This window comes from Lissotriton vulgaris, chromosome 2_1 (assembly GCF_964263255.1).
Source record: "Lissotriton vulgaris chromosome 2_1, aLisVul1.2, whole genome shotgun sequence".
Classification (NCBI taxonomy): Eukaryota; Metazoa; Chordata; class Amphibia; order Caudata; family Salamandridae; genus Lissotriton; species Lissotriton vulgaris.
This window is the reverse complement of record NC_141687.1, coordinates 182,111,771-182,133,034: the sequence shown is the minus strand read 5'-3', so window position 1 is coordinate 182,133,034 and position 21,264 is coordinate 182,111,771. Positions and strand designations below refer to the sequence as shown.

At 43.9% G+C, this 21,264-nt stretch overlaps 1 protein-coding gene across 1 annotated transcript in view; it reads right to left on the bottom strand.

Moving 5' to 3' along the window:
- BAZ1B (bromodomain adjacent to zinc finger domain 1B) overlaps positions 1–20,667 on the bottom strand; it is a 260,841-nt gene extending 240,174 nt beyond the window's left edge. The window contains exon 1 of the mRNA XM_086954030.1: positions 20,237–20,667. Within this exon, the coding sequence (XP_086810156.1) occupies positions 20,237–20,667 (431 nt within the window). The remainder of the gene's footprint in view (positions 1–20,236) is intronic.
- Between the last annotated feature and the right edge of the window lie 597 nt (positions 20,668–21,264).

The following is a 21,264-nucleotide window of genomic DNA, read 5'->3' as shown; positions in this document are numbered from 1 at the left end:
AATGAGGGGGACAGTGGATTAAGTCATGCAAATAGTGGTGGAGTTTCTTTTTTAAGCACCACCACAGCCTTACTCAAAAGCAAAATAGAACACAATTAAGAATATTAATTCCAGTGCTGATCGCAGAATATCTGACTCATCTTCTCCGTTACCGTCACTGTGTCTAAATAGTGTCCAGCTTTGTGAAAACACTGAATTTAAAATGGACTCGGTAGTAGCAAAACTGAGTCTCCAGATAGGAACTTAATTTCTGGCCATTTTAGTACATTGAAAGAATCCAAATTTATCCCAGGATCATTCAAGGCATATGATGTGAGTAGTCTTAAGGAGAAGTCTCCAAAGCCAGCCAAAGAGATACAGGATTCAGCGCTCATCCCGCCTGAAAGCTTATTGGTGCATCCTGGCAGGCTGCAGACGCAAGCACAAATCCACTGTCAAAATATGGTGAATCACCCTATTGGGCTAATCCTGGTGGAGGACTTACAAAGTTCAGGAATGGAAAAGCCTAACAAAAGAACTACAGAGAGTGTAAATGCTGTATGCTCAGTAATTGATATCTCTTCGGGTTCGATTCATAATGTGAGTGATGCGACTGCAGTGTCGGATCAAAATGTTTAAAGCAAAGGTGGTTGGGATGATTTAGTATTAAGCCCTATTGATCAGCCTTCCCCAACTGGGGATGCACGTCCTTTTAATTTGGATCAGTCTAGCATAATCTTGGAGAATAGTTTCTGTATTAATAAGTCAGTTTTGATTCCAGGCATGGCTAGTAGGCGCAATAACCTTAAGGTCAATATAAATGAGCAATGTAAATCTTTTAACTCTGCTGATTTATCTTTGTTAACAAAATTTGATGGAAACTTTCAGGCAAAACCTGGGGTACAGAGCAGGAATATCGCCGCAAAAATATCGCCTAACATAAATATCGCCGCAAAAATATCTACAGGAAGAAATATCGATGACAAAAATATCGTCTGACCAAAATATCGACAGACAGGTAAGTAATATCGTTAACATTAATATAGTTGTAATAAATATCGTTTACAAAAACATAGTTTACAATAATATCGTTTTTTAAATAATTATAAATAATGTAGTGTTTTTAATGATTATTTTTAGTCAAAGTAGTATTTTTAGTAGTATATTATTATTTAATAATGTATTTTCAGTTGAATTTAGTATTAATAGTGCCGTAGCGGGTTGTGGGTTTATAGGGGAGTAGGGTGGGAAGTAATTTAAATATAATGAAATAATACATTAATTAATGTTTTAAATGAATATAAATAGTGTAATAAATAATAGTTAATTAATTTCAATTAGTTAATTGAATAATAAATATGTAATTAATTATGTTAATTTTTTAATTATTTTTAGGTGTGTGTACAGGATTTTTTTAGTGAAAATGTTTTTGGGTAAAGGGGTATTTTTAGGGTTCAGGGTCAGTTTTCAGTTTTTGGGTAAAGGGGTATTTTTAGGGTTCAGGGTCAGTTTTCAGTTTTTGGGTAAAGGGGTATTTTTAGGGTTCAGGGTCAGTTTTCAGTTTTTGGGTAAAGGGGTATTTTTAGGGTTCAGGGTCAGTTTTCAGTTTTTGGGTAAAGGGGTATTTTTAGGGTTCAGGGTCAGTTTTCAGTTTTTGGGTAAAGGGGTATTTTTAGGGTTCAGGGTCAGTTTTCAGTTTTTGGGTAAAGGGGTATTTTTAGGGTTCAGGGTCAGTTTTTAGTTTTTGGGTAAAGGAGTATTTTTAGGGTTCAGGGTCAGTTTTTAGGTTTTTGGGTAAAGGGGTATTTTTTGGGTTCAGGGTCAGTTTTCAGTTTTTGGGTAAAGGGGTTTTTAAATATAATGAAATAATAGATTAATTAATGTTTTAAATAAATATAAATAGTGTAATAAATAATAGTTAATTAATTTTAATTAGTTAATTGAATAATAATTATGTCATTAATTATGTTAATTTTTTAATTAATTTTAGGTGTGTGTACAGGATTTTTTTAGTGAAAATGTTTTTGGGTAAAGGGGTATTTTTAGGGTTCAGGGTCAGTTTTGGGTTTTTGGGTAAAGGGGTATTTTAATTATATATATGTATTATTGTTGTTATATAAAGTAATGTGTAAAATTAATTTATATGTCCACATTTATTAAGTTTATAATTAAAAAGTGTAGTAAATTTGTTTGAAATAGTTATAAAATAAAAGTAATGTAATGTATTTTGTTAATAGTACTTATATTTATTTATTATTTAATGTAATTTTAATTATTTTAAAAAGTCGATATTTTTTACATCTATATTAATTACAATGATATTTTGGAGTCGATATTTATGTACTTACCTGTTTAAGTATAGGGTGTCGATATTTTTGTAAACGATATTTTTGCAACGATATTTATGTCAGCTATATTTTTGTTATCGATATTTTAACACCCTACCAAACCTGGTGCCTTGGAAAATAATGTTAGCAACCCTGAGCGTGGAGTATGGGATTGTTTGCTTAACCCTATGGATTCTATAACAAACGCCTTTAATTTTCACTCTGACAAGTTAGACATCCAGGTGGACATCTTAAACACTTTAGGAACACATGTGGTAGGAATTGACGCAAAGCTTTTCCAACTAACTAAGTTGATCTCTAAAGTACAAGCTGATTAAGAGAATCAGTTAATATCTTGCAACTGTGCTCAATTGATTGGTAAAATCTCGGACTTGCCGTCAATCGTTAGTTCTATGGTCCACAAAGTAAAATTATTGTCTGGTAGGAAAGTCGAGGGGAATGATGGTTCAATAAATCCTGGATCTATAGTAAAAAAATCCTCTAGCTCTAAAACTTTCCCCCCGTTGATTTCTAGTGACAAAAATAATGCCTCCCGGCCAGTAGCTGGTAACATTTGTGTACCCCCAGAGTCTCTTCATTCTCCTAATTCAAAGATAAATCTGGAGTTGAACAAGAGCTGCTTTAAAGTAAGTAAGGCCACAGAAGTAATTGTAGAGCCCGAAGTTTTATCAAAAAGGGCGAGAAAAAGGTTAAGAAAAGCACACAATAAATCAGCCCAGGATAAAAAAATACATAGTGCAGTAGTAAATAATAGTTGCTCTTTAACCTCTAATTTAGGACCTGTGGCTCTCTTCCCTATTTTTAGACCTAGGAATGCCCCTAAAGTTAATAAAAAGGAAAAACAACTTAGTAAAGTGGGGAGTGAAGGGTCAAAAGAGGAGTCTAAACTAAATGTGGGGACCATAACCCAGGCCCAAGCAGCTAGAGAGAATGTAGGAGGTCAAGTTCAACCAATCCATGATTTAGATTCCCAGTATGGTAATCAAAACTTTATTAATCAGAACCCGATTACTCCCATCCAAGTAATAGAAGGGTCTAAAGATAACACCCAAAAAAATTCAAGGGAAGTACGGTCAGTTTGGTCTAGAGATGATGGAGTAGTCCTACAGGGACTACAAAAGATGGATAATGAGAAAATTGTAACTTCCACCTATACGCACCATAACCAGTTTAGCCAGAGAGAACAGCCCTGTTTACAAGATCCGAATCTGCTTAATGGAGAATTAGAAAATATTATTCACCTGCAATTTAATAAGAATGAACAGGACGAACGTCATTGTATTCCGATCCAATCACAGCCAGAGCAGACTGAACGATTAAATCTGTCGGCCAAGGCTCTGCCGATGATTGCTGGGAAGACAGATCTAGCCGATTTAAGGCTAAGGAGTGATATGGAACCCCCCGAGTTGCTGGCTGAAAAAAGAAAAGTGTTTTTTTGTTCCCAATACTCTACTCGAGGTACTCATGACATTTTGAATAGGGGGAATATTTAGAAACTACTAAAAGCAACTCCAGATCTTAAGGATGTGGTATCTGAAGATCTGGATTTTGTGGAGTTTAAGATAGATGGCGGTAATAAGGAGACAACCATCACGACTTGGCTAAATGACGACATTGTTAGAAAAATATTAGCGAATTCTAATAATTTTGAAAGCTGGGGGATTAAAGTATGGAGACTCCAAAGTCCGCAATACCCGACCCCATTAATACCGATTAAATCGTTACGCAGTCCAATAGTGAAGAAGGATGCTCCAAAATTAATTGAGGTCAATGAATTTAGAGTATTGAAAGGTGCCTCAGGCCCATCATCAGACTTAAACAGGTTATGTGGCATTAAAATTAAAAGCTGTCAACCAGGATCACGTGTGTGTGAGGAATTAAAAGGGGTTCCCGAGGCGGTTGAAGATTGGAGTTGGCTCCCGTCTATTCTATCAAGAAAAAATTCAGTAAAGACAGATTGATGTAGGGGTACTCTAGTTAACACACCAACTGCGTTTAAAATTTGCTCTTGGAATACAAATGGTTTTGAATCCCTTATAGAGGATGTAAATGTTGTAGGCTTTTAAAAATCTTTTGATATGTTAATTTTGCAAGAAACATGGAATATGTGCAGTGCACCACTGATCGACTATTATGAATATTTGATTGCGGCATCTAGGGAAGCCGCTTATGGTCGACCATGTGGGGGTCTTTCTATATATGTTTTTTTTAAGTCCTAATGTTGATCATTACGAGATTGACCTTCAAGTCAAATGGATCGTCGATTTTTTAAAATGTTTATTTACGTTCGAAAAAAAAGGTCAGATCATCGCAACTTATCCAGTTATGGGAAATTGTGAAGGTGCTACATTATGATCATAGGGATTCACAGATTATCATTTCGGGGGATTTTAACACTCATCTTGTATCGTGTATAAAAAGCAGGAAATTCAATCAAATCTTTTAGCCCAATGGTCTAATTGTGAATTTATAAAATATAACCGAACGATTTTGCATGATAGAGAGCATTTCACAACATTTAATAAAACTGACAGTCCTTCTATAATCGACTATACGATATTGTCGGATAAACTCTCAGATTTAGTTCAAAACTATGAGGTTGTTCCAAGGATTGAGAGTGACCATAATCCACAAGTTATCGCGATTAGTTTTCCCTTTGGGTATTTACTAGAAACAAGAATATTAAGAACTGCCCCGGCCGCTTTTAATCTAAAAAGGTTAATATGGAGTGAGAAAACTGAGAAAGACATTATTGAATTTCTCTCGTATTTAATTCTTGATGCCCAGACCTCTTACTCTGAAGGAAACTCAATGGTTGCTCTTTGGCCCTTCTTATGTGATTCCCCATTGAATAAATTCCCTAATAGGGAACCATCATGGGGGTGTAATTCTGAACCCAAAGAACCCAGGTTGGTTTTCCTACTGCTTATTATACTTGAAACGATCTATTAATAAAACAATAAGATCATTGTATAGAAAAGCAAATGGGACTTCCTACTTTTTAATGTCCCTAAAAATCAGAGACTTAAAGAGGGGATATAAGAATGAAATTTGGAGGGCTAAACAATTGTATTACGAAGAAACTTGGGAAAAACTTCACTTTGCATGTAAATCTAAGGACTTGCGACTGTTTTGGGGCATTATTAATAATCTAGAAAATGAAAATTTTAGAAGTAACAGTGCCAATATAGATGAACTAAGCTGGATAATTTTTTTTAGTAATGTGATAACAACTTCCCAAAGCCAAGTGACTGATGAGTCTGAACGTCTTGATCATCACTGTATAATGGAGCCAGTAGAAGGGTGTGCCCCTCTCAGTATTAGTGATTCATTAGGCTCTCTTGATACTGAGTTATGGTCGGTGGACAAAGTTAAAAAACGTTTTACTTAAACTTAGATCGAACGGAGCACCTGGCCCTAATAGAATCCCCAATGCTATTTTTAAAGTTAAAATTATGTATTGGCCAGAGTTATTAACGCTCCTTTTTAATGACATTCTTAAATCAGGGTGTATCCCGGAATCATGGCAGGGAAGTATTATACAGCCGATCTACAAAAGTGGGCCCCAGGATAACCCCGCAAATTACCGATTAATAACCCTCACAGACGTAGATGCGAAAATATTTGAATGTTGTTTGTTAGAGGATTTTGAGTCTTTGGCGGAAAGAGAGGAATTGATTACAATTTTTCAAACAGGTTTTAAGGAAGGGAGAATCAACTCTTACTAATTTGATTTTATTGACATTACTAGGCGAAAGAGAAAAATGTAGGAAACAAAAATTGTAAATCTCTTTTGTTGACTTAAAAGCCGCTTTTGAGTCTGTTCCTAGAAATATTCTTTGGACTAAGTTAATGAATTGGGGTATATCAGAAACTCTTTTAAAAATGATCAAATTATTGTACTCCAATACTTGGGTTCAGATCAAAATTGGCGACGGTAGACATATTACCCGTCGCCATGAAACAAATGTCGGCTTAAAACAAGGATGTGTGCTCACTCCTTGACTTTTTAATTTATTTATGTCCGATCTCCCAGCCCATTTTAATGATGTAAACTCGCACTCCCCTGCTGTGATGGGTAAAAAAATCAAATACTTACAGTATGCTGATGATACCATTTTATTTAGCCAAACTATGATAGGATTAAAAAGATTAATACATTCTTTTAATATATATGTAATTCATAATGGTAACAATAAATATTAAAAAAACAAAAATAATGTTAATAATTTGATGATGGATTGACATTTAGACAGCATTTTAATAACTTAGAGGCTAAAGGTGCCTCACTTGCCTTCGCTTTTCGAAAACTGAGAGATAAGTTATTATGTCCCAATTATGATCACTTGCTGAAAGTCATGAAGCAAAACTTATCCTCTCCCTGGACTATGGGTCCATAATTTTTAAGGGTAGGGATGCGAAATTTCTTGAGGGCATAGTGGCGGCAAAGACATATAAATCAGTTTTTAGGATTTCAAGACAGATTACACGTGCCAATTTAAGATTGGAATATGGTTTAAGGAATCAGTTCTTGGTTCGTCAAGCTACATTTTTAAAAACATTACTGGCATTATCTCGAGCCGATGGGGCATGCTGGCAAATATGTGCTGGCGCGAGATTTCGAAATGCGAATATTCTAGAAGCTGGCAGGATTATTTAGCTGAGTGTCTCCTAAATTTCAAATGCCCTAATTTGGAAGATGAATTAAGGAGTAAAATGGTTTATAAAAAATCAATTAATTCAACCGTAGCTCTGTTGAAAGAAATATCGGATAAAGACGAGAAAAAAAAACACTTTTGGTCTATTGTCAATTCTTTTGAGAAAATGGTTGTCCAACCTTATTTACTTTTTCTTCAAGTACCCTTAATTAAAAAGAAATGTATGTTATTAAGGTTTGGAATATATCCAACCAAAGATGGAACCCCTAAATGGGAGTATAAATGGTCATCAAATATTTGTAGGCTTTGCGGGCAGTATGATGAAACTTTGCTGCACATGGTAACACTATGCCCAAAAATGTTGCAGGAACGGAAGACAATTTTAAAACCTATTTTTAAAGAAAGGGGAGTTAGAACGTGTAGATCGGCATTAATATTTTGCGTAAGTGGTGTCAACGTTTATACTATATATCAATTTGTTCAATTAATTTTTAGAGTGGAAAAGAAATTATGTAAGGTTGACATCCAAAGTAAATGAGGAGTTGTGAATTATTTTCATGCCACTTTTTAATTTATTTTAAAAATGTGTACTATTTGTATGTTTTTAGTGACCTTTTATAGCAATGTTCCGCTTATTAGGTCTATTATCTTATGATTGATTGGAGTATGTGCACTTTATCCCCGAAAGAGGCCATACATTATTGTTTAAAATATTAAATCTTAATTTCTTGCTGATAGCATAAGGCACTTTAGTTTTGCTGGTGAAAAACTCAATGCAACTTTCACTTTTTTGCTGCTAGCACAAGTCACTTTAGTATTGATTCTGAAATACTATTGTATTTTTACTGGTTAGAGTTTTAGACATTCTGTGAAATAGTTCTTTTACTCTGCTGCTAACTGCTATTGAATATTTGCTGCTAGCCTATTGCACTAATGCACTTTTCACTTCTCTGTTGATAGCATAAGTCACTTTAGCATCGATCTTGAAATACGGCTGTATTCCGGCTGCCAACAGTTATAGACAATCTGTAAATTGTTCTTTTTTTCTATTGCTAACTGTTATTGAATATTTGCTGCTAGCACATTGCACTTTAGCTTTTGCCTTGTGAGCAAAACTGTGAAAATATTGGCTGTACTATAATCCTAACTAGAAAATGTTAATCAATTGTTGACAATTTTATTTATGCATTGTATCCATATATGTTCAATCAGTTGTTGTGTATGATTTGTACTTGTTTTTGTTTGTTATGGTTTTAATTAATCAACAAAAAAATAAACTACTACACAGCCTTTGTGCTAAGTTAAGGAGGTGCTTGGTGCAAACAGCTTTTACCATTGTATTATGAAAGCAGGATTATGAAGGTGGTACTGTGTGTCAATGATTTGTGTGCTTATTTGTTGTGTTGCATTTCGTTGTACTCTTTTGTTTAGTTTTTTGTGCTGCTGTTAGTTTGTGTTGCATTACTGCAATGCTGTGTTGTGGTTTTTCATTTTGGTTTGTCTGTGTTGTTTGGTGTTGACTTCTTCTCTTGTAATTGTGGTGCTGTTTTGCATTGTATTATTGTGTCACACTGTTATGTACTTAAACATGTTAACAAAAGCTTCTACATTTCATTGTCTTAACTTAGTGCTCCCACTGCTCAGTTTATGTGATGTGTTTTATATGCATTCCACATCACTTCAAATACTTTAGCTCTGGTGACTGTAACCTGATAAGAAAGCAGTTTCCAGTGGCATCTCATGGGGGGTAGAGGCTGAATCCTGACAGAAATCCTTTATCAAAAGAGAGGAGCATTTCATTGTCAGGCGTCCAACTGTTCGTCTTGTTCTGCCTAACTAATGTTTAACTTGGGGTTTAAAGTTTGAAGTGCAGGCTCCTTGGACGGGGTACCCAGATGCCCAGTGCCAATAACGGACACATTATCTTGTTTCCTTCACTTCACTTCCCTTCCTTGCAAAAACGGCACTGACTCAGGAAAGACACACTCCAGACCAGCCAGGATCAGAAAAGAAATGAAGGTTGGTAGTTCTACTTACTTTTTCACAATTATTGCATGTTGTGTTGTAGAATGTAGAAAAGCAAAACGAACAAATGATGGACGGAGAGCTGAGCAATGCAGTTACTCCCAGTCACAAGGATGTGGGTTTAATCCATCGCTCTTTTGCTCTCTACACCACCCCAGTTTGGACCCAGCCATATGCAAATCAGTGTTCCTCCCTGGACTGGAATCAAGCATCCTGGGACCAGTTTTGGGGCACCACCCCTCATCAGCCAAGGCTAACTGTAATCCAGTGGCACAGCGAGCAAGAGACCCACGTCTGGGCATACCCTTTCCACTTAGGGCGACAAAAGTAAAAGGAACAAATGATGGACGGAATGCTGAACAATGCAGACATTCACCCCTAGTCACAAGGGTCTGGGTTTGATCCATGGTTCTTTTGCTCACTACGCCACTCCAATTTGGACCAAGCCATATGCAAATATGTCTTGACCCAGCTCCTTCTGGGAACAGTCCAGTCCGAACTGCCAAGCCAGGTCCTACCAGGACCGGAAACAAGCATCCTGGGATCGGTGTCGGGGCGTCACCCCTCATCAGTCAGGCTAGCTTTAATCCAGTCGGTCCAGTGCTCTCCATGCCACTGGAGCCTACCAGATATTACATTAATGAAGGTAAGTAACTTGTGCAATAAGCATATATCCTCTGAATGAGGAACTGGTTTACTTATTCTCTAAGAGTTACCTGTAGGGTTCTCATGAGCTACCAGTAGCTACTGAGTGACTCATCCGAGACCCCATTCTGTGCATTCCACACACTCCTCTAGACGGTTTAAGTACTTAAACTCTAAGACTTCAGGTGCAATATTGTTATATCGAGCTGTCTCGGGTCTGAGTGTCTGACTATGCCTTACCGTTGAGTGAGAAGGTCTGGCATGATAGGGAGCTTCTTATGGGGCTGATGGACATTTCTAGTTACACTGAGTACCAAGGCTCTCTGTCTCATGCTGGGACCTACACAATGATGGTCATGAAGACTAGCCTCATCTTCCTCACCAGAAACTCATTCTGTGTGTTTATAAAGGAGAACGCCGTGCTACAGTTGATGCATTTGCATAGCAGTTCCCCCAAATAGGATGCTAGATTTAAGACATGGAGGGCCAGTCAACTCTGGTTCACCCCCTTACTTGACCTGTTCATAATACCCCACAAGAAGTGGCCCAACAAGACTTTTTCACCCACAACCAGGGCACAGTCAGGCACCCATACCCAAGCAGCTTAATCTTGGGATCTGGCTCTTGAAGTCTTAGAATGTAACTACCTCAATCAGCCTTCCAAGGGTATGTCCATCCTTAAGGGGGCCTGCAGACCCACCACACAGGCTTGCTATGACAATCTGAAAGAAACTCGTTAGTGTTAGATTCCTTACCTTAGAATATCCCCAGGCGTCAGACTGGATCTGGAAAGTTTCGTCAGCAGTACCCCTGCGCGTCGCTAGGCGTCGTCTGCGGCTCCGCGTCTGTCGTCGGCGTCGTAGTGATCGCCGGGACGATGTCGTCAAAGTACTTAGATGCCGCCCTCGCACGCTGACGTCAGTTCTTCTTTTTTCCACGCCAGCAAGCGCAGATCCTGGAAGAGCACTACTTCAGTCAATTTTTGACTAACTTTTTGGATCACTTTTGATCTCTTCTCAAGTTGGCCTTCGACTTGCGGTGCCGGTAGGGATGCCTGCGTTTAAGCCTTGCAAGGACTGTCACCGCTTGATGTCGGTGACCAACACCCACTGCCGGTGCCTTTATTGTCTCGGGCCGACCACAATGACAAGTCGTGCCCCGACTGCCGGGCCTTGACCCCGAAGGCTAGACGGGAGCGGTCCAGTAAGCGACTCGAGCTCTGGCAGTCGGCTCCACGTCGCTCGAGGTCCCGGTCGAGGAGGAAGTCAAGGGATCAGTCGCGGAGCCGCGGTCATCACCGCTCGACGAGTCAACACCACTCGTCGGGCTCCAAGTCCTCAGGTAAGTCGAGGCACTCGAAAAAGAAGTCGAAGAGGCGTCATCGCTCTTCTGACTCCCCTCGACGCTCACGCGACACGGGGGGACACGGTTTCGGGCAACACCGCACACTCTGCCGGAGCCGCAAGTGCTGCGTCCAGCTCCACACCCGCCGGTTCCTGGGCTGCACGCGATGCCGGAAGAGATACGTGACTTCCTCATGGCCATGAGGACTCACTTCACTCAGTCGGACCCTGTCGAGGTGCCTTCGGCCCTGCGGGTCCATCTGGGAGTCTTAGCTGGCCGGCGGCTTCGGCCCCGGCACCGTCGGGTGCTTCAGCCCCAGCGCCGTCGTCAACTTCGGTCCCGACGCCGCAGGACCCCACAGGATCCGGGCCCGGATCCGGGTCGTCGCCAGTTGACCTCACGACTCCTCTGCTGGCGCCGACCCCGAGGGTGTCACCACGACGTTGTCCCCAGTCCCAGCCCCGGTCCTGGTCTGGGTCCGGCGTCAGACCGGCGTCGACTGTTGAACAATTCACCTACGACCCGGCTCCATCATTTTTCCCTGACTATCAGGAAATGGATGACGAGGGGGAATGGGAGGGGTCTGAGGACCCTCTGGCACTGCAGTGCCAGTTGATGAGGAACTGGGCAGACGAGCTTGGGGAGGCCAGTGGTCTGGACACTTCGCCCGACATTGGATTCATCTCTCCTCCCTCCGTGGCTACGGAGGAGGGGGCTGCTTACAGTGTGGTGTTGAACAGGGCAGCCAAGGCCTTGGCTCTTGAGCTCCCTGTCGCGGTCGTGAGGACTAACATCCTCACTGATGTGCTCAAACCGCAGGCAAGCTCCTCAGAGCCTCTACTGACGTTCAACAAAGCCCTCAACGACGTTCTGTTGGGCACCTGGTCCAAGCCCTCCACAGGTCTCCCTGTGGATCGGAATGCGGCCTGATGCCACCGCCCGGCTCCGGGCGACCCTAGCTTCCTGTCCGTTCACCCCACCCCGAGAGCCTGATGATCCAGGCCTCTACCTCCCAGACCGCATTCCCGACCGCTCCTCCGGATCGGGAATCCAAAAGGAACGATCAGTTTGGGAAGAAACTGTTCTCCTCCTTGAGTTTGGGGCTGCAGTCTGTCAACACCGCCTGCCTTTTGGGCCGTTACACCCACTCTCTGTGGGATACGGTTGCGGAGGTGCTGCCACAGTGCCCGGAGGACGCCCATGCGGTGTGGACTCAACACAACGGACTGGCTGGGTAGGGCGATTGCAACGATGGTGGCAGTTTGCCGCCAAGCCTGGCTGAGGTCCGCCAACTTTTCGGGCCATGTCCAGGCCACCCACATGGACATGCCCTTTGATGGACGTCGCCTCTTTGGCGACAAGGCGGATAGTGTGCTGGAGCGTTTCAAGGACTCCAGGGCTACGGCCAAGTCTTTTGGCCTAGGCCAATGCCAGCAAACTTCCGCTTTTCGCTCCTTTCGTGGCCAAGGAAGGGGCGCTCCCATACGTCCAGCCAGCCACAGACCGCAGACCCAGGTCCGGTGCCGGTGTCCCCCGGTGCCGCCACCAGTCCACATCCGCCCCTGCAGCATCTGCCTCTAAGCCTTCCTAGTCCAGCATTTCAGGCCCATTCATTCCCAGTGGGGGGCAGGGTCTGCCATCACCTCCCCCACTGGCGTACCATCACATTGGACAGATGGGTGCTGCAAATCGCGGCGACTCCTCCAGCCATGCCACCGCAGTACCACCGCATGTCGGGTGATCACTTGCAACTTCTGCAGGAGGAAGTTACAGCCCTCTTGGCCAAGGGGGCCATCGAGCGCGTTCCTGGGTCAGAAGTAGGACGTGGTTGATATTCCCACTACTTTCTGGAACCCAAGAAGGGCAAAGGAGGCCTACGTCCTATCTTGGACCTACGGAGCGTCAACGGCTTCCTCCGGAAGGAGAAGTTCAAGATGCTGACTTTGGCTCAGGTCCTAGCTGCCCTGGACCCTGAAGACTGGAGGGTAGCGTTGGACTTGCCGGATGCTAATTTCCACATCCCCGTCCTGCCGGTCCACCAGCGTTAACTGTGGTTCACGGTAGGCAACAAGCAGTTTCAGTTTACCGTGCTCCCCTTCTTCCTTGCCAGCACCCCAAGGGTGTTCACGAAAGTGATGGCGGTGGTCGCAGCTCATCTGCGCAGATTAGGGGTTTCAGTCTTCCCTATCTCAACAATTGGTTGTTGAAGGCAGGCTCGCCCCAGACAGTCGTCTTCCACCTCCAGACTACGGCCTACCTCCTGCACTCGATGGGGTTCTCCATCAACATGCCGAAGTCACACCTGTGCCCCTCTCAGAAGCTCCTTTTCATAGGAGCGGTTCTGGACTCAACGCAGTTTCAGGTTTATTCCCCCTAACAGCGGGTTCGGGATATTCAGGCTCTGATTCCGATCTTTCAGCCTTTATCCCGGGTCTCAGTCAGGTTGAGCTGCGGCTCCTGGGGCTGATTGCCTCCTGCATCCTTCTGGTGCATCACGCCAGGTGGCGGATGCGGGCTCTGCAGTGGGACCTGAAGTTTCAGTGGGCACAGCATCAGGGCAACCTGTCCGACCACGTCCTGATCTCGGAGGGAACTGCGAGCCAATTGCAGTGGTGGCTCACGAACTGCGATTGGGTCAGCGGCGGATCTCTCTCCCTTCCCCAACCAGAGCACTTAGTAGTGACAGATGCGTCCCTACTGGGATGGGGGGCCACATAGGAGAGAGGGAGAGCAGAGGCTTCTGGCCTCCGGCGGAGTCCCGGTTCCATATCAACCTTCTGGAGCTGTGGGCGATCCGTCTTGCACTAAAGGCATTCCTTCCCTCTGTCCGAGGAAGTGTAGTGCAGGTGTTCACTGACAACACCACCGCCATGTGGTACTGCAACAAACAGGGCAGGGTGGGGTCATGGACACTCTGTCAGGAGGCTCTGCACCTCTGGACATGGCTGGAACACCAGGGCGATTCAGAAAAGGGGGTGGTGATGAACAGAGTGTCTGAATTAAGCAGACCACTCTTACCCAGTCCAAAGATCGGGGCTTGATCCATCACCGTTATTTATCTCACTGCACCATCCCAGCTCAGAACCTGGCTATATGCAAATCAGTCTGTCCCTGGCCCAGTGCATCATGGGAACAGGGCAGACTAAACTACCAAGCCAATTCTTCACCAGAAAGGAGACAAGCTACCGGGGACCGGTTTCTGGCATTTCAGCCTTCTTCGGCCCGGCTTGCTTGAAAGCGTGGAAGGGTATACTCAGATGTGAGTCCCTTGCTCATTGCACCATTGTCTTGACAGGCTTTTTGGCTCTATTTCCGAGTGATAAAGACTTTAAACTTGCTCACATCTAGGACATGTATTCTTAGATGTGTTGGCCCTTTTAAGCTCTTTCTTCCAGACCTAGAAGAGGATAGCTGCTTTACATGATGATAGATCCCTTACTCTAATCCATCTATTGCCTATTGGCTTTGCCTTTCATTATTTTGCCTGTAGTAGAGGGTGGATCCTGTGGTTCTGACTTTATATTATACATTGGTATGGTTTATGTAGGTACTCTGACAGAGCTAAAGGTTATTTCATCCTTCTCAGGCCTACAAGGCCCAGAACTAGATAGACTCCATTTTGCTTAGTATCCCTGCAGAGATGAGATGCTTCAAGGGGAGAGGTAATGTTTATAGTTAAGGCTGTTGACTGCTAGGGGAAAACCAGTCAGGACTGGTTCTTATCGGAAGAATGTGTTTGTCTCTTGGGCCCAGACGTAACAAGCAGATGGCCACTGCGGTTGCGCAGAGAGCTCTGGAGCTAGCACAGGAATTCGGTGGGAGGCAGCCCTCTGTTGGAAATTTCCATGAGGGGAGAGGAATCCATATTAGCGAATTGCAGAAGAGGAGGAGTGGTCAGTTCAGTTTGGTTCTTGAAGAGTGGAGAGTAGGATGTCTGCTGGAGCTGCAGAATACAGTGCAGTTCTATTGGTTTTCTGGAATGGAGAAAGAAGGCAGATGATTGCTGAAGCTGAAGAGAGAGCAGTAACTATCAGCTGGGACTGCCAGTTTGTCAGAGAGCATTAAAGCAGATGGAGGAGCTGAGGCTGTCAGCTGGAGCAATTGAGCCAGAGGCGTGAAGCTATGGTGACGGAGGGAGAGACAGAGAGAGCCCTGATCCCACCAGAGACAGAGAGAAATCTTCCTTCTAATAGGTGAGGTAGTCTAAACTAGTCCCCTTTACACTTACACCTTAATCTTGTTCTTATTCCCTAGGCTACTGTATGTCTAATCCTTTTCTTCCAGCGGTGTGTTAAAAGTTCCTGTTAGTCACAGAGACCCCGCAGATAACATTGTTCCTGTATGTCTAATCCTTTTCTTTCAGCGGTGTGTTAAAGTTCCTGTTAGTTGTAGAGACCCTGCAGATTTGTGTATTGTTGTTGTAATAAAGATACCCCAGTTCTTAGTGAACCGACATGTGCCTTGTATTCTTGTTCAATCAGGGTAACCTGGTCTTCTAGTCAGACATTGTTTGCATGAACGGATGTGAATCCCGGTCAGGTAAGAGGTGACTGAATAATGAGGGAGAGAGGGAACATTTGATATCAAGAGCAGAAGGTACATATTTCAATTTGGAAAGCCGTTCTAACTCCTAATATTGTAGTAGCGAACCCTTAGTGAATAGTGAGAGAGACTTCCCAACATAGAGACAGAGAGCTGAAGGTATTCATAGGAAAGTGGTCGTCATTGGTAAGTGGCGTTAGTGAGAGCACTGATTGTGGTCAGTGTGTAGATCTGCCGGATTGCAGATCGGATTGTAAGTGAGTGAGCACCGGGGGGAGATGGTGTTTAGTTCCGCCGGATTGTGGACACAATAGAAAGAGAGTGAGCACTGAGGCTGCAGCTCAGTGTGTATGGCACGCCGGATTGTGTGTCGAGTGAGCACTGATGGTGATCAGTGTGTAATGGTAAATAATCAGAACTGCCCCAGGGTAGATTAGTCTGGACCCATGTGGTCGCGAGACTATGAGGTATGAGTGTGGTGTAGGGCATGGATGTCCTTAGTAATCAGTGAGTATTCTTAGTATCCCTATAGATTTAGTGGTGTTTCTGATGATATGAGCTTGTATATTGCGAGTTCCCCATCCTCAGGTAGGTACCCAGGTGCCTGGATAGATGGGTCCTGAGGAGGGAGGTGGTTACGTTCCGGCTGGGTTGGAGGGGCTCTCAGGAGCTGATCCCATCTGGTCTAGAACCCGGTCGTTACAACCATCAGGATTCAAGCAAGCCGGGCCGACGACGGCTGAAATGCCAGAAACCGGTCCCCGGAAGCTTGTTTCCTTCCCAGTGTAAGAATTGGCTTGGTAGTTTGGTTTGCCCTGTTCCCATCATGCACTGGGACAGGAACAGACTAATTTGCATATAGCCAGGTTCTGAGCTGGGATGGTGCAGTGAGCTAAAAAACGGTGTTGGATCTAGCCCTGATCTCTTCACTGGGTGAGAGTATTCTGCTTAATTCAGAAACTCTGTCCATCACCACCCCTTGTTGTTGGAACGCCCTGATCTCTTGACTGGGTGAGAGTATTCTGCTTAATTCAGAAACTCTGTCCATCACCACCCCTTGTTGTTAAATATTTTGTCCACCATAAGCGTGGAAGGGTATACTCAGATGTGAGTCCCTTGCTCATTGCACCATCAGGATTCAAGCAAGCCGGGCCGACAACGGCTGAAATGCCAGAAACCGGTCCCCGGAAGCTTGTTTCCTTCCCAGTGTGAGAATTGGCTTGGTAGTTTGGTTTGCCCTGTTCCCATCATGCACTGGGACAGGAACAGACTAATTTGCATATAGCCAGGTTCTGAGCTGGGATGGTGCAGTGAGCTAAAAAACGGTGTTGGATCTAGCCCTGATCTCTTCACTGGGTGAGAGTATTCTGCTTAATTCAGAAACTCTGTCCATCACCACCCCTTGTTGTTGGAACACCAGGGCGCCACCCTGGTGGTTCAACGCCTGGCAGGTTCCCTGAACACCAGGGCGGACGAACTCAGCCGCAGGTGCATGATGGATCACGAATGGCGTCTGAACTCGGACGTGGCGCAAGGTCTTTTTCAGCAGAGGAGAGAGCCTTGGTTAGATCTATTCGCCATCGAAGAGAACGCACAATGTCATTAGATCAAGCGTGTTGGAATTTCTGCCCAGAGTGCTGAAGAAGATCAGGCGAGACCGGGCCCAAGTCATCCTCGTGGCTCCAGACTGGGCACGAAGATACTGGTATCCCGAGCTACTTAGCATGTTAGTCTGCCTCTTCAGGAGGACCTTCTGTCGCAGCAGCAGGGGACGGTCCTCCACCCGAACCTGTCCAGTCTCCACCTCCATGAGTGGAGATTGAGCGGCGACAGTTGACGCCATTTGACTTGCTTCCTGAAGTCTGTGATGTGATTCTGGCAGCCAGGCGTTCCTCCACAAAAACGGTATACGCCTGCAGGTGGAACAAATCTGTGGCATGGAGCACAGCAAAGGCTGTGGATCCACTCTCTGCCCCCCTTTCAAAGGTTCTCCTCTTCCTTCTGTCTCTTGCCCAGCAGGGCTCTGCTCTGGGCACTATCAAGGGCTATATATATATATAACCACAAGAGCCAGATAAATCTGGACTGAGGGAACCAGAGGCGCGGGGTACTGGTGGGCGGCAGCCTCCAACATAAACTGTGTACCACAATGAGCCGCTCCCAGTCTTAGTGTTACTAGTGTTAGTGTAGTGTTAGCTTGTGAGTGCAGGCATCTCACAAAAAGTGAAGGACTGGTCTCACACACCACCTGGTGTCATGCTTCATCATTGACCAGTCCTCGCCCTCTAAAAACTTGGTTTGATAGAGGGCAGGCATACACGATGTCATCCCGGCGATCATGACGCCGACGACGGACACGGAGCCGCAGACGACGCCTAGCGACGCGCAGGAGTACTGCTGACCAAAACTTTCCAGGTCCAGTCTGACGCCTGGGGATATTCTAAGGTAAGTAATCTAACACTAACTAATGTTTCTTACAGATATATCGTTACCGAAGGTAAGTAACTTGTGCATTTGGGTGAATTGTCAAATCCAAAATAAAAAACAGACCCAGACATAGTCTTCGTCCGCTAGCAAATTTAAAAAACACTCCATCTGGTTAAAAGAATCTATGTGACACGTCTAATGCCTGAACATCTGAGACCCATCTGAAAGAAAGAGGACATAATAATGTTACTCACTTCCAAGTTAACTCTCTCACCTCCAAATATCTTTTGCTTGGCCAATTCAGAAATAACGAATACTAAATTCACATTTCACGAAGTCTGATACTTCGCATTAGGAGGTCTCGTCAGTCGAATGTGAAATGTTTGTCCAGAACTGTCTTCCTAAACACATTAATTCATATAAGCCAGCAGTGCAAGACATAGTTTGCTTCAGGCCTCACCTCCACTCCTTTACTTCACTGCAGTTGCAGCTTAGGGGACATTATTCTTTGTTCGGAGTGTCAGTCATTAAAGTGTTTATGGACAGCCCTAAAGTGGGTTATTCTACCTTCCCCCCTGTCTAGAACCACAACATTGTCCTCACTCAACTCAAGAGTCTTCCTTTCAAGCCCCTTCATTTTAGCCCTTCTGCAGTTTCCCCCTTGTAAGGTAGCCTTTCTAGTTGCCATTACATCTCTCATCCGAGTGAGTTTTAAACTCTTACCCTCGAGGAACCCTTCTTTCAGGTGCACAATGATAGAGTCGTCCTTAGGACTAATTCATCATTTCTTCCCACGGTTGTTTCCTCCTTTCATCTTAACCAAACTATTGAACTCCTGGTGTTCTTCCCACATTTAGACGCCATGGCAAACCTTGATCTTCACACACTAGATGTCAAAAGAGCTCTCCTGTAATACATTGATAGAGCAATACCCTTTTACAAGATGCAAAACCAAAGGGGATGATGGACGTAGTGTTGACCATGGCAAGCACTCACCCTCAGTCAACTGATCTGGGTTTAATCCATCATCATTCTTTAGCTCACTCCGCCACCCCAGTTCAGACATGGCCATATGCAAATCAGTCTCACCCTGTGCCTCATGGGAACAGTCTAGCCCGAACTGCCAAGCCATGTCTTTCCTGGACCGGAAACAAGCATCCTGGGACAGGTTTCTGGCTAATCAGCCGTCATCAGCCCGGCTAGCTTGAATCTAGTGTCCAGGAAGGACCTGGCTTGGCAGTTCAGCAGGACTGTTCCCATGGGGCACAGGGTCAAGACTGATTTGTATATGGCTGGGTTCAAACTGGAATGGCATGGTGAGCAAAAAAATGATGGATTTAAGCCCAGATCTCTGTACTGGGGTGAATGTATGACATTGTTCTGCATTCTGTCCATCAACTGTTGTTTTTGCATTTGTCACCCCGAGTGGGACGGGTATACTCAGACACGAGTCCTATGCTCTCCATGCCACTGGAATCAAGCTATCCTGGCTGATGAGGACTGAAAGCCCAAAACCGGTCCTAGGATGCTTGTTTCCAGTCCAGGGAGGACCTGGCTTGGCAGTTCGGGCTGGACTGTTCCCATGGGGCACAGAGTCAAGACTGATTTGCATATGGATCGGTTCAAACTGGAATAGCATGGTAAGCAAAAAAACGATGCATTTATGCCCAGATCTCTGTACTGGGGTGAATGTATGACATTGTTCTGCATTCTGTCCATCAACTGTTGTTTTTGCACTTTTCCCATGTCGAAGCATTGCTTGTCTCATTCACAAACCACACAAAGGCTATGCTCTCTCCAAAGCGGGCAACGCCATGTGGCTAGTCAAATGCATTCAGACTAAAGCCAAAAGGCAACTGCCTACGCCACACATGTGCCACTCTACCTGAAAAAAGGGTACAATTTGGGTGAATTGTCAAATCTAAGTTAAAAGTAGACCCATAGTATTCATCCGCTTGCAAATTTAAAAAATCACTCCATCTGGTTGAAAGATTCTACACAACACTTCTAATGCATCTGAGAACTCTGAGACTCTTTTGAAAGAAAGAAATGACATAATAATGGTTCTAACTTCCAAGTTAACTCTCTCAGCTCCAAATATCTGTTACTTGACCAATTCAAATATAATCGTAATATCAAATACACATACTCTGATACCTCGCATTAGGTGGTCTCGTCAATCAAATCCCTTTCATTACTCTGCAAATCAGCGGATTCCTACCCACTGACAATCCTTGCCTCAACAAATGATCTGCCGTCACAGCACACCTGTAACAATTCACTGTCCTGTATGACAAATCTTTTTGAAATAGTTGTGCTAAGAGGTTTGCTACCTCTACTTCATCTGCCTCCATGGGATCCAAATCCTTCTCCATGCACCAATGTAACCATACCTTACATGCTCCTCTGTATCTCTTCCAAGATCCTGGTGCCCATAACTCATTGAGTTGTAGCTGTACCCGTAAGTCCTGTGAATCTTCCTGAACACCTGAGATCCTCCGTACTAGAAGGTTGAGCAAACCGGACTCCACTGACGGATGATCCTTGCCATCGATGCCCAACATAAAAGATTTGTTAGATGTTATCAAATACAGCTCCTCCATCGTCATTTCAAATACAGCTCTTCCATCGCCATTTCCATCACCATTGGTAACCATGCTTATGTTTTCCAAAAAGGCGTAACTAGTACCAACCGACATCTCCGTCACCTCACCTGTACTAATAGTCTCTGAATCATGAAAATGGGGGGAAATAATATCCTCTAATTCCTTTCTGCTGCTATTGTTCCTGGATCCGGTCTCCAACTGATATAAATTGGCAATTGAAAAGTCAGTCTTGCATTAAACAGATCTACCACAAAAGGCCCAAGCAGAATACTCTGAAAAATATCCTCCCTTAACTTTCAATTTCTGTAATCCGTCACATTGCGCAAGTTCCAGACAATCTCTTGGACCTACTTACTCCCAACTTGTTTATATACTTTACTGCTGTCAAGCTCTCCAACTTTAATAGCACAGAATTCCCCTTCAGCTTTTCTTGAAATTCAGGAGCGTAAACAACCCAGCTAGCATCTCCAAATCATTTTTATGCTCTTTCTTTTCTAACCGAATCCAACTCCACTTGTCTTCTGGCCTAAGCATGTAGCCCCCCAATCGAAGTTGCTCGCATTCTTCCCCGATACAAAATCCGGTTTGTTCCAAAAATAGTCTGACTGTTCCAGGCTTCCAAATTCTCCTTCCACCATATTGGCTCCTCTCCGACACCATTTCTCTGTACCACAAATCTCTTGCCAGTCC